General features: G+C 51.6%; 2 protein-coding genes across 6 annotated transcripts in view; both read left to right on the top strand.

Moving 5' to 3' along the window:
* The window catches only part of TM4SF19 (transmembrane 4 L six family member 19), a 190,227-nt gene that overhangs the window by 87,670 nt on the left and 89,319 nt on the right, over nucleotides 1–13,238 (top strand). The window lies entirely within an intron of this gene.
* Nucleotides 3,054–11,263, top strand: ZDHHC19 (zDHHC palmitoyltransferase 19). Of its 5 annotated transcripts, none has more exons than XM_084802175.1 (10): nucleotides 3,055–3,278; nucleotides 3,422–3,505; nucleotides 3,617–3,764; nucleotides 4,571–4,692; nucleotides 5,239–5,378; nucleotides 6,294–6,466; nucleotides 6,762–6,867; nucleotides 8,141–8,226; nucleotides 8,618–8,801; nucleotides 11,036–11,263. In XM_084802175.1, exons 3-10 carry the CDS (start codon nucleotides 3,619–3,621, stop codon nucleotides 11,213–11,215), a joined length of 1,137 nt encoding a protein of 378 aa, XP_084658301.1. In that variant the 5' UTR covers nucleotides 3,055–3,278; nucleotides 3,422–3,505; nucleotides 3,617–3,618; the 3' UTR covers nucleotides 11,216–11,263. The 5 variants fall into 5 exon arrangements, with proteins under 5 accessions (XP_084658303.1, XP_084658302.1, XP_084658301.1 ...); XM_084802174.1 differs by having other exon boundaries at nucleotides 3,055–3,299; XM_084802178.1 differs by lacking the exon at nucleotides 11,036–11,263 and adding an exon at nucleotides 9,660–9,863 and having other exon boundaries at nucleotides 3,063–3,299.

Below are 13,238 nucleotides of genomic sequence, written 5' to 3'. Positions count from 1 at the left end.
CCCAGTACCGGCTCATAGACCAGTGCTGTTATCTAGCCTTTACATGGGTCCTAAGGATCTGAGCTCAGATCCTCACGCTTAGGCGACAAGCCATTTACCCACCCAGCCATCTTACTGCCCCACCGTCTTCCTTCCTTTTTCACTTTCTTCCCTCCTTCCCTTCATTTCTTCCTTCTGTTACATTACAACCTTTATTTCTTCTAAGCAGGCTAGCTAGCAAAACTAGCCGTGTTGACAAGCTCTGGGGTTTACTGAGAAATTGTCTCAGAGATCAAGACGAAGAGAGGATGATTTCTGACATTAACCTCAAGCCTCCACATAAATGTCCACATACATGTCCACACATGCATACACATACATCCATATACACACAAAAACACATATGCACACACACTTGAAAAATACAAAAGCAAGAATTCCAGCTGATAGAAATGGGCATGTAGTACAGTTGGTAGTGCTTGCCTGGCACTCATAAAGCCCTGGGTTCCATCCTTGGCATCCCATAAGCCAGGTGAGATGCTGCACACCTGTAATCCCAGCATCCTCAAGGTGTCAGTGGGAACATAAGAAGTTCAAAGTCATCCTTGGTTCTGCAGTGACTTGGATGCCAGCCTGGGGTACATGAGATCTTTTCTTGGAAGAAAAGAGACGATAAGAGAAAATAAAAAAAGACAATTGCACTGACATATAAACTAATTGGAGACTGGTGCTATCCTAACAATGCTTAGTTTTTCAATCATCAACATAGATCATGATTGATTTAGGTCTCCTTTGTCCTTTCAACCGTACTTTGCATTCCTTGGGGCGGGGGGGGGGGGGGGGGGGGAGGTGCGGGCAGAGGCAGGTGGATCTCTGAGTTCAAGGCCAGCCTAGTCTACAGAGCTAGTTCCAGGACAGTGAAGGATAAACAGAAAAACCCTGTCTTGAACCTCCCCCACCCCCCCAAAAAAATCCTTCTTCCTTTTGAATTTCTATTGATTTTAAAGGTACAGTGAACTGCCTGTGACGTGCCCATTGGAAATTTTTTTGTCTTTGTTTTTGTTTTGTTTTGTTTTGTTTTGTTTTGTTTTGTTAATGGGGTGGAGAGATGGCTCAGCAGTTACGCACACTGGCTGCTCTTCCAGTGGGTTTGGTTTTTAGCACCACAACCACCTGAAAATCAGGTTCCCTCTTCTGGCCTCACAGGCACCGGGTATGTCCATGATACACACATGATCATGCAAGCAAAACACCTATACACATTTAAAAATAAATAAATAAAACAAATGGGTATTGTTTTTCAAAGTTAGGAAGCAAAACGTGTCAGGTAGGATGCAGGGGACTGGAGTGCTCACACCTTGGTGGGAATTTAGAATGGTCCAGCCGCCATGGCGAGGACAATGCCTAATTCCTCACTTAAATACACAATTGCTGCAGACCCCAGCATGCCACTTCTTTACACGAGTCCTAAGGAAGAGGTGACAGGGACTTGCACAAGCATCTGCAAACAGACATTCATGACAGCCATGTTTACAGTAGCCAAACTGGGAACCACTTATTGCCATGTCCCAGCAGATGAGTAGATAAAGAAAATGGGGAATAGAGCCAGGCGTGGTGGCGCACGCCTTTAATGCCAACACTCGAGAGGCAGAGGCAGGCGGATCACTGTGAGTTCGAGGCCAGCCTGGTCTACAAAATGAGTCTAAGACAGCCAAGGCTACACAGAGAAACCCTGTCTCAAAAAACCAAAAAAAAAAAAAAAAAAAAAAAAGAAAAAGAAAGAAAGTGGGGAATAGAGCCAGGCATGGTGGCACATGCCTTTAATCACAGCACTTGGGAGGCAGAGGCGGCAGATCTCTGTGAGTTCGAGGTCAGCCTGGTCTACAAAACGAGTTCAGGACAGTCAAGGCTACACAAAGAAACCCTGTCTCAAAAACAAACAAACAAACAACAACAACAACAAAAAGAAAGAAAATTGCGAATAAACATAGCATGGATTATTGTATGGCCTTTAAAAGAAACAAAACTCAAGACAGAAATGGTAGTTGAAGGCTGAGACAGGAGGATACCTGAGTGTTTGAGGCCAGCCTGGAATACATTATGAGAGTCTATCTCACAAAGGAAGAAAAGAAAAAAAAAAAAGAATGGAGAGCAAGCCTTTGGTGCTATCTAGCTGGCAGCAGGCATTGCTCTCGGTGTCGCTGGAGACGTCTCTCTTGGTAAATACTTGATAGGGAGGGTGGAAAAATAAAGAGGTAAAAGAAAAACTATCTTAAGAAGGGCTTCTGAGCCCGGCTGGTGGCTCACACCTTTAATCCCAGCACTGGGACAGCCTGGTCTACAGAGTGAGTTCCAGGACAGCCAGGGCTACACACAGAGAGACCTATCTTCCCAAGTTAGGGGTGGTGGGGGTGGAGCTTTTCTTGGCCATTATCTGGGCTTACGTGGATAACTAGAAGAAACCATACTATCAAGGGCTCCAATTATTCCCCAGAAGTAGCTAATCAGCACACACAGAAAGCCCCAGACTTTTCAAGCCCTTATTTCCAACTGAGCTGATTCTTCAAGTTCTGTCTCATTATTAGCTCTTGTTGTTTTCTGATATCAAGTGAATATACATTGCCTGGATGATTCCTTTTTTAAGACTTATTTTTATTTTTGTGAATGTGTCTATGTGTGTCTCTGCCACACGTGTGTGATGCCCACAGGGGGCTGATGGGGTGGGGGGGGCTGGCATTGGCTCCTGTCCACAGGTATACAGGCATTGCTTTAGGTACTTCTCAGCTACTAGAGAGCCCTCTGTTGAGAAGTCTCTATTTAGATTTGGACTCCATTTTGTTTGTTTGTTTGTTTGTTTGTTTGTTTTGAGACAGGGTTTCTCTGTGCAGTCAGTCCTGGCTGTCCTGGAACTCACTCTGTAGACTCGGAGAGGTCACATGACAGAGAGATTCTGTGACTGGGGAGGAGTCCCACGACTACTCCATTTGAAAATCAGTGTCCCTGCTCACCCCCTTTCTTGAGATCTCCAGCATATCAACAGGGCCACAGCGTGTGAATTTTTGGGGGACAAAGAGCAGCCTCCAAGGAGGCATGTGGCAGGGCTGCGACTCCTTCAGCTTTAGCATGAGGAGGGTGGGGAGGAAGATGGTCGGTACTGAACCTGACCAGCAGCACCCAGAAGTCCCATCCTTCTGCCTCTGTGACATCACACTTGAAACCTTTTCTCTCCTCTCCTGGGCTGTGTCTTCTGTCACTATGGCAACGAAATTCTTCAAGTCACCAGGGGAAGGAAAAAGCAGGTAGTGTCGAATACTTCCTCTGTGAGTATGGGAGTCATGCCCCACCGTGTGTGTGTGTGTGTGTGTGTGTGTGTGTGTGTGTGTGTGTGTGATCCAAAGTCAGTTCTCTTCCTTAACTAATCTCACTTTACTTCTTGAGACAGGGTTTCTCCCTGAACCCAGAGCTTGCCCTGCTGGCTGGACTGCCTGGCTAATAAGCCCCGGAGATCCTCTTGTGGCTTCTAAAGGCATGTCCCCATAAACCCTGCATTTACAGGGGCCCGAGGATTGAACTCGGGTTGGGTCCTCATGTTTGCACAGCAAGCACTTTGCCAATTGAGCCATCTCCTCTGCCGTAGCCATGCCTTTCTTAAAGGACGCCGTGACACTTGTGAAGGAGCCACATCAGCTGCCTGTGGTCCCGTTTTCGTGGTTCCTCCCAAGCCTGTTTGCTGCCTTCAACATAACACTACTGGTCTTTTTGAGTGGCCTTTTCTTCGGATTTCCGTGAGTGTCCCATACCATCTGTTAGGTTTTATTTATTTTTTCCTTATTTATTGTTTTTTCAAGATCTCTGTGTAGAGATCTTTGGAAGAACAGCCAGTGCTCTTGACCTCTGACCCATCCCTCCAGCCCCCTTACCTAGTTATTTTTATTTATTTGTTTGTTTGGAGACAAGGTTTCTTTGTGTAACAGTCGTGGCTGTCCTGAACCCACTTTGTAGACCAGGTTGGCCTCAAACTCAAGAGATCAGCCTGCCTCTGCCTCCCCAAGTGCCAGGATTACAGATGTGCACCACCCCCACCTGCTGTTAGTTTTCCTATATGGAGACAGGAATAAAAATATAGTACAGAGGCAGGGGGTTTGCAGGCAGGAGCGCTGGGGAAGAACAGCCTAGTTGGAGGAAAAGAAATGTAGGCCGCCGGGCGTGGTGGCGCACACCTTTAATGCCAGCACTCGGGGAGGCAGTGGCAGGAAGATTGCTGTGAGTTCAAGGCCAGCCTGGTCTACAAAGCGAGTCCAGGACAGCCAAGGCTACACAGAGAAACCCTGTCTCAAAAAACAAACAAAAAAAGAAATGTACAGGCCTGGGGTTCTGGAGAATTGGTGCGTGGGGGCGGAGGGTAAACGCTGCCGGTACTGCTGGCGACATTTGATGGATCCTCTGTGAGTCTGTCCCTTGTCTTGACCCTTAGAGCTGGCTTTAAGTTCTGTGAGTGCTGACCTAGCTGGGCAGGGCCTCACGGGGGAGCGGGAGGGGTGGGGAGCTCTGGGCTGCTCCAGCTGGGCACTGAAAGTGGCTCTGGTCTCAGTTGTAGGTGGCTGGTTGAGAACGGGGAGTGGGCCTTTCCCGCGGTCACGGGCCCGCTCTTCATCCTCACCTTCTGCAGTCTTGTTTCGCTCAACTTCTCAGACCCTGGTATCTTACATCGAGGTGAGGACTGGGCCCTCGGGAAGAGGGAAGTGGCACCCCAAAAGTCTTCCAATTGCTTCGGGAGGGTGGGCTACGCAGAGAAGCCAGTAGGCTTTTGTCCAAAACCGGGCAGTTGGGCTGAAGAGATGGCTCAGTGGATAAGAGCACTGCCTGCTCTTCCAAAGGACCCGGGTTCGATTCCTAGCACCCACATGGCAGCTCGCAACTGTCTGTAACTCCAAGATCTGACACCCCCACACCAATGTACACAAATTTTAAAAAAATGAAATAAATATTTAAAAAAACAAAAACAAAACCGGGCAGTTTATATTCCCTGTTTTCACTACACTGTTTGCAAGGCAGCGCTCTATACACAAGGCTGGCTGGAGATGCCCCCACCAACACACCTCTCTCTGTCTCTCTCTGTGTCTCTCTCATCTCCGCCCCTGTCTCTCACTCTGATGGTCAGCTTGCTCGGTAAGGCCAGGGATTCCCTTGTCCATCTCTTCCCCCGCGTCTGGAGGAGCAGCAATCTAAGGGTCACTGCCTAACTCTCTTCCATGCCAGGCTCTGTTAACGAGGACCCCATGACGGTGCATGTGCTGCGTGTGAACCAAAGGGCTTTCCGCCTGGAATGGTGCTCAAAGTGTTGCTTTCATCGCCCACCCCGGACCCACCACTGCCCCTGGTGCAACATTTGCGTGGAGGTGATTGTCCCCTTCCTAATCTGCCCATTGACTAACCTGTCACCTAGACCTGGCCAAACCCTGAAGCCTCATGTGTGGGCCAGGGAGAGCTATCCATGACAGGATAAACTGCTCTTGGTCCCTCACACAGTTCCTGCCTTTACGCTGGCATGTCAACATGGGTACTTTCATGTGTTCTGGGGCCAGGGCCGGAGTGACAGTCTTTAACTTATCTCCTGGTTTGCTGTCAGTGGATAGATATCTAAACCCTTCATCTGTCTATAGACCTGGCCTGGGGACTTTCTCTCCCCTCCTTTGGATGTTTTTTGTTTTGTTTTTGTTTTTCAAGACAGGGTTTCTCTGTGCAGCCTTGGCTGTCCTAGACTCACTTTGTAGACCAGGCTGGCCTCAAACTCACAGAGATCCTCCTGCCTCTGCCTCCTGAGTGCTGGGATTAAAGGCGTGCACCACCATGCCCAGCTTCCTTTGGAGATTTTAAGTTGGGAGGGTCTCCTGGTTTGTGCAAGCGTGTGTTCCCCCCCCCCCCCGCACTGGCAGACTGGCTTACAGATGCCTCGGGGTGGGGGTGGGGTGAAGCCGGCTGGGCAAGGCTGCTTTGCGGCTTCACCAAACAGATAAAGGTCCCAGAGATAGTCTGTGTCCTACTGAAAGCTGCAGGACAAGTCTCACAGCACAAGGAGGCGTTGGGAAGGCTCAGTGACTTTGGGGTAAATTGTATTCTAACTGGAAATGTCACCTTTAGGGACTTTGTCGCTAGGATTCTTACTGGGGGTGAAAGTCAGCATGGGGGGGGGGGACGACCAAAAGTAAGTGACATAGAGGGCTGAGCTGTTTGGGGTGATGGAAGGTGGGCCGAAGGATGGAAGGTGGGCCAAAGGCACGGATCCTGGAGGCCTGCTCCTTTTCCTGTCACAGGACTTTGACCACCATTGCAAGTGGGTCAATAATTGCGTTGGTCACCGCAACTTCCGCCTGTTCATGCTGCTGGTCCTGTCCCTCTGCCTCTACTCAGGAGCCCTGTTGGTCTCCTGCCTGGTGTTCCTGATTCGCACGAGCCATCTGCCCTTCTGCGTGGACAAGGCAATGGCGTATCTACACATGCCCAAGGGCCCACGTGAAGGAGCAGTGGGGAGGGGTTGAGGCAGGTGAGAGATGAGGGTCTTAGAGGGGTCAAGTCAGTGATGGATGAAGCTTAGCAGAAGCCACTGGGGAGGCTCGGTGTGGACAATGAAAGTAGGAAAATGGATGGAGTAAAGAATAAATAAGAACCTAGTAGGGCCATAGAATAACGAAGGTCTAAAAGTGGTGAGATGGGGTGGGCGGGAGCAGCGGTGGGGAGAGGGAGATGCGCTGGACCGGGGGCGTGGCTCCTTAGCTGGTGAGCATCCTGGTGGTTGTGCCGGCTACCTGCTTCCTGATTCCTCTCTTCATGCTGCTGCTGATCCAGGCCGTATCTGTGAGCTCGGCGGAGCGCTCCTACGAGAGCAAGGTAAGTGGGCGTGGCGTGGGTGTCCGTGGGTTTAGGTTAAGGTCTGGCAGCCTGCGCCTTCAGCATCTGATTCTCCACACTGCCTTTGGCCGCAAGGGTAAGGCCTTCGGGACGCATCCAGCTCAGACCACAGCGCCACCTGCTGGAGCCCCTTGTTAGCTCTCTGTCCCGGGAGCACCGCTGTGTGCTAGGCTGCCTGCCTTTGAGGGCTATGGGGTGTGGAGGTGGCTGCTTGGCGCACTTACCCTAGACCACACTTGGGGTCACATGACATCTGTGTTTAACTTTAATACAAGCTACCAGATTGTCTTTCAAGGCACCACTCTGAGATTATACAGCGATGAGAATTCCAGTTGCTCTACCTCTTTGCCAGCACTTGACACTGCTGGAGGTTTGTTTAGTTTTTCATTTTAACACATCTAGTAAACGTGCTGTGGCATCCTGTAGCTTTGATTTGTGTTTTCCTCATAAGAGTGGTGCCGGGTAGTATATCTTTGTTTGTTGTGTTTTGTTTTTGTTTTTGTTTGTTTGTTTTTCGAGACAGGGTTTCTCTGTGTAGCCTTGGCTGTCCTAGACTCCCTTTGTAGACCAGGCTGGCCTCAAATTCACAGCGATCCACCTGCCTCTGCCTCCTGAGTGCTGGGATTAAAGGTGTGCGCCACCACGCCCGGCGCTATACAGAAATTTTGTGGGTTTATATTCTACCTTTAGTTCTATGATTTCTTTCTTTCTTTCTTTTTCCCTCAGAGACAGGGTTTCTCTGTGCAGCCTTGGCTGTCCTGGACTCACTTCGTAGACCAGGCTGGCCTCGAACTTACAGCAATCTGCCTGCCCTCTGCCTCCCAAGTGCTGGGTTTAAAGGGGCTTAAAGGTGTGTGCCACCACGCCCAGCTTAGATCTATGATTTCTTTGGGTTAAATTCTGTATGTGGTAAAGGCTAGCTTTTGTTTTTGAAGTTATTTATTTTTTATGCACAGCAGTGTTTTCCTGGAAGCGTGTGTGTGTACCACGTACATGCCTGGGTCCCGTGGAATCCAGAAGAGGGTTGTCAGAGGAGTTACAGTTCTGAGCCTCCATGTGGGTGCTGAGAACTGAACCCAAGTCCTCAGCCAGAACAGACAGTGGTCTGAACCACTGAATTGTCCCCCCAGTTCCCCAAATCTGCTGTTTGCATATCTGTACCAATTGCTGAGCTGACTGGCTGAGGACATGTCACTGCTGTGACCACTGGGGCCCGTTCCGACAGTCCCCTCTCCTCCTCATCCCCTTCCAGTGCAGGTACCACCAGGGGTACAACCCCTTCGACCAAGGCTTTCCCAGGAACTGGTACCTAGCGATGTGTGCGCCACTGGGTCCCAAGTGAGTTGGGAAGCCAGACATCTGAATGGTGGATCCCAGGGCTGATGGGGGGGGGGAGTGACTCCCTCACCCCACCTCTCAGACCTTGCACTTTCCAGGCCTTTCCTCCCCAACCACCTCCACTCCCCCCACATTCCCCCCACTCCCACACTCCTCACCTCCCCACCCTCCACCCCCCTACTCCCGTCTGCCCCAGGGACCATTGTGAGCCTTTCTGTAGAGTTTTGCCTCAAAAGACAGAGTTGATGGGGGTGAGGGAGCTGCAGCCAGAAGAGGTTACCCAAGCTCCTGACAGGCCTGAGCCCTGGGATATGTTCCCAAACTGAGAGAGAGGACGGGCCCTGGCTAAAAAGGGCATTGACTCCTTGTACCTGGCCTGTTGCTTCCTCAGGTACATGTCTGAAGCCGTTTATCTGCAAAGACCTGTGGGGACAGAGTGGATCCGTGAGAACACGCAACCCTCCCCACCGCGTCCTCCTGAACACTGTACTCCAGGTCCCCCTGGGCCCCAGCCCCAACCTCGGCACACAGCAGGGACGGGGATCCCAGGGAGTGGTGAGGCTGCGGTTCTCCAGGTGAGGCGGGGCCAGCAGAGGGTATCTGTGGAAAAGCCCCCAGGAGGTGGGGCTGCTTCTGAAGCTATGGTACTCAGAGCTTGGTGGAGGGGACCTTGAAGGGGAGTGGTCACAGGCCTCCAGAACACTCTTTCTTTCTTTTTTTAATGATTTATTTATGTATTACGTATATGGTACTCTGCCTGCATGTACACCTGCAGGCCAGAAGAGGGCTCCATATCACATTATAGGTGGTTGTGAGCCGCCATATGGTTGCTGGGAATTGAACTCAGGACCTCTGGAAGAGTAGTCAGTGCTCTTAACCTCTGTGTCATCTCTCCAGCCCGCCTCCAGAATACTTTCAGGCACCCCACCCCAGAGAGAAAACCCAACTTGCTTTGGGTCCTGCACCAGTCACTAAGTCTGGACGGGTTTCCTTGGATGCTAATGAGGGCAGAGCTCAGCCTACAGTTTTTACCTTATTTTTTGGTTTGGTTTTCGAGACAAGGTGTTTCTCTGGGTAACAGCTCTGGCTATCCTGGATTCGCTTTGTAGACCAGGCTTGCCCTGAACTCACAGAGATCCACTTGCCTCTGCCTCCCGAGTGCTGGGATTAAAGGCATGCGCCACCACGCCCAGCCAGTTTATATTGTTTTTGAAGACTATTCCTTTATTTAGATGAAAATTTTACATACAGCTCAATTTCATTGAAATATATTCAAGCGGGACGTTAGGAGTACAAAGCGGCGAATTGTCACAGATTCCTTCCCAACGCCATGACTTTTAAGGGCCTAGTCTCCTCTTAGCTCAGTCAGCGGGGGTGGGGGTGCGAGCTGGAGTTGAGACTGCAAGGAGCCCGCATGTGTCCACTCTGTTTAGATCAATGCCAGGCCAAGGCTGTCCCTACTGTCAGAGGCTTCTAGGCAACGATACTTAGCCCGGTGCACACAGAGCCGGCACCACCTGAATCTGCGCCTCGCAGTCTGAGTCCACGTGGTCCACTCCGGCTCAGTCTCTGTTGTTTCATCGGTGGAAGCATTGGCACCCTCCAAGCCTCATTAAATGTTGATTGTTGGTTTCTGAGGAAGGTGTCGGGCCTGTTCAAGGGACGCGGGGACAAAGACCTCCAAGGTTGGGCAAGGCAGGAACCCTGGAGGCTCAAGCTCAGGATTTAGCACTGCCTAGGCAGGACACTAAAGCTTCTCTCTTTCTTACGATGAGCCGAATGTATTAACCTGATGAGGGTTGGAGATGGTGTGAGAGAAAACCGCCAGCCATTGTGTGCACTGGGAAAGGACTCAGCCTCCTCCCTGCAGTTCCTGTATCTGGCAGCAGAGGGCGCCCACTGTCTGGGGAACGAGCAAGTCCCGCTTGGCCCCTTGCGTTGTGGCGCTGGACCCGTAGGTTGGAAAGCCAGCAGGCTAAGTGTGGATATCCTTCCAGCGGCCGCTCTAAGAGACCTGGAGGAACACGGAGTGCTCAGTCTCATACTAAGCCTGCATCATTCTTGCAACCGCGTCGCATTAAAAAAAATATACCCCCATACTGCACCAGTCCCTGGGGTTATCCAAGATCCTGTGAGTCTTCAGGTCCCTGGGGGAGCTTGGAGCACACTAAACTCTTTACCAGCGGCTACAGTGTGGCCCTGTGTAGTACAGGACATCTCTCCAGCTCTTTAGACAGTAAAGCTCAGGCACAAGCTAGCTTCTGCCGGTACCAGCCCCACGCCCACTGCGGATCCCCACTCCCACTGCGGATCGCCCCCTGTCCCTGGAAGCAGCTCCATCCGCTCTGTTTCTGACCCTCTGGGCTGCTGGCTAGCTCGTTTTCAACCTCAGGAGCATCTTTGGGGCTTGAGTCTTTTCTCCAGTTTTACCTTTGCTCTATTTTTTTTTCTTTTTCTTTTTTGTTTTTCGAGGCAGGGTTTCTCTGTGTGGCTCTGGCTGTCTTGGACTCGCTTTGTAGACCAAGCTGGCCTCGAACTCACAAATATCCACCTGCCTCTGCCTCCCAAGTGCTAAGATTAAAGGCCTGCGTGCTGCCATGCCCGGCTCCTTGTTCAATTTTTCTGGGTGGAGTTTTGGAGGCCAGGTGTGCTGTCCCATGACTTTAATTCTCAGGAGGCAAAGGACCTCTCTGAGTTCAAGACCAGCCTTGGCCCTTCCAGATGGTGCCAGGGACCACATTTTGGGTTATCGGGAGGGAGGGGGCACATTTAACTGTAGAGCTAAAGCAGTCTTGTGGTTACATGGCAGACAAGGACAGGAATAGCACTTCCGAGCCACTGTGAACCCAGATGTGTGTCTACGCTTGACTGTGGATTTCCTGTGTATGCAGAAGGGCAACCCGGCTTCAAGAAAATGACAAGGATGGCACAGGCGAGGTCGGCTTCCTACTTTCCCCAAAGGAGAGCTCCCCAAATAGCCTGGGCCTAGGTCAGAGGAATAGAGGGGCCGGGGGCCTAGACCAAGGCTTTGATTAAATCCTGCAACCTCCTGGCTTGGGAGGGGTACTTGCTGAAGTTCCTGCTCCGTTAGAGGTTACAGAGAGGCTGGCTGCTTCGGCAGATCCTGCCTTGGGATTGAATACTTATTGGTTCCTAGCCTCCTGGTATGCTGGGGGCTCACCCAGCCTCAGGCGAGGGGGCCTTCAGAGGCTTGAGCCACGTTGTCTTCCCTGATGCTGTAAGGCCTGTTACCCCCACAAAGGATGTGATTTTTCTTCAGATTCTCAAGCGAGGCCCTGACTTCTCCTAAGGCCGGTCAGTCCAGTCACTCCTGCTCTGGGGTAGAGATTCAAAGTTTCTCTGTTCTTCCCAATTGAGAATTTCCTATAGCTTTAAGAAGGACCTAGCCGACCCTTTCCCCCAGTGGCCCTTTGCCCTTCCTAGACCTCGGGCCAGGCTAGAAAGGCTTCAGCCCCCACCTTCCCCTCTGCCCCTCCTTTGCTTCTCAGATGTACCCCACCCAGTCCGTGGCCAACAGATAAGGTGAGAGCCGTTATCAGAGTCCCCTGAGGGGGCCTGCTGCCCATAAGCCCAGAAAGCCATGCCACCCTCAACGTGAGGGCCAGAGCCAAGAGTGACCAAGTTGTAGCAGAAGCCCCTCTGCAGAGTCCCAGGCAGCTAGCTCCCGGAGCGAAAAATATCTTGAGCCATCCCCATGGCCTTCAGGGAGGTCAAGACTTATAGGGTAAGAGACAAGTCTCAAGTGATTGACTCAGCCCTGCTGCCAACTAGGATGCCTGATATGTCACTTCCCTTTGCTCGTCCCAGTGGTTCCCCTCAGGCATTTACCTCACAAAGAGGCACAGGCTTTGACTGCCCTAGAGGAGGATTGGAGGTCAGAGACCGGTCACCCCACAGCCCACCGCCACCGGTTTCAGACAGGGTTTGGGGACTAGGGAGGGGAGGGGCTGGCTAAGAAAACCTCTGGTTCCCAGAAGACTGGTGCCATTTCTACACTCAGCGGCTCCAGCCGGGGAGCCTGGGCAAAGGGTACAGAGCCTGGCTCTCTTGCCTCAGGCTCTGATAAGGCAGTATGTCTCCATCCCCCTGGGAGCTGATAAAGAGGCTGCTGAAGGCCTCTCCATCCTGGGCCGCCTGATAACGGTTCCTGCGGCTCCTGGTTCACCCCACCCTGCTCTGCCCTAACCACCCCACCCAAGGGGGGGGGCTGGCTGCAAGTGGCTGAACGTGGGGCAAGGCAGGGATGAGAGAGCAGAGGAGACTTCCATAGTGTGACTGTCAGGATCAGAGGGTCAGGCTCCTCCCAGCTCATGGGGCACAGGTGCCAGTCACCCTCATGGGCACCTGGGTCTTGTGTCAGGACCCTAGGAGACCTCCATCTGGGATGGTGTCGTGTGTGTGCGTGTGTGTTGTATATGTGTGTGTACATTTGCATTTTACCTGCATGTATGTCTGTGTGAAGGTGTTGGATGTTGAGCCCAGGTCCTCTGGAAGAGCAGTCAGTACTTTAACCTCTGAGCCATCTCTCCAGCCCCTGGGACTGTGTGTCTTTAGTTCTTAGCAAGCAGATGCAGCCACGGGTCCTGTCAAGCCTGTGCTAAGGTGTCCGTAATGGTTCCTTTCATCTTCACATGAGCCCTGCAAAGTTGCTGTTCTAGTTTTAGAGAGGCCGGAACCAGCAACGTCCCCTGGTCATGCTAAGCGGGGAGCCCAAACCCCCTAAGCCCTCTCCTACCATATGTTCTACAGTGTGGAGACAGACTGTGGGCTTCTCTAGGAAGCAAGCTGAGTGGTCACAAGTGACAGCATTGTCGCAGGCGCTGACCAGACAGCGGTACGCCAGCACTCACCAGTGTGATGCTTAATCAATGATGGTCGTCATTGTTTGATGGCGACTCAAGGAGGCGAGCCTTTGTGTGACCTGCTTAGGACATCAAAATGCCGGTGACCTTGTCAGCAGAGTTCACTGCTGCCTGGGGTTTAAAGTGGGA

The sequence above is a fragment of the Acomys minous genome (genome assembly GCF_964271855.1).
Source record: "Acomys minous genome assembly, chromosome: 11".
NCBI classification, from domain to species: Eukaryota; Metazoa; Chordata; class Mammalia; order Rodentia; family Muridae; genus Acomys; species Acomys minous.
The sequence above is the reverse complement of the archived record's forward strand: the minus strand, read 5'-3'. Positions and strand labels throughout refer to the sequence as shown.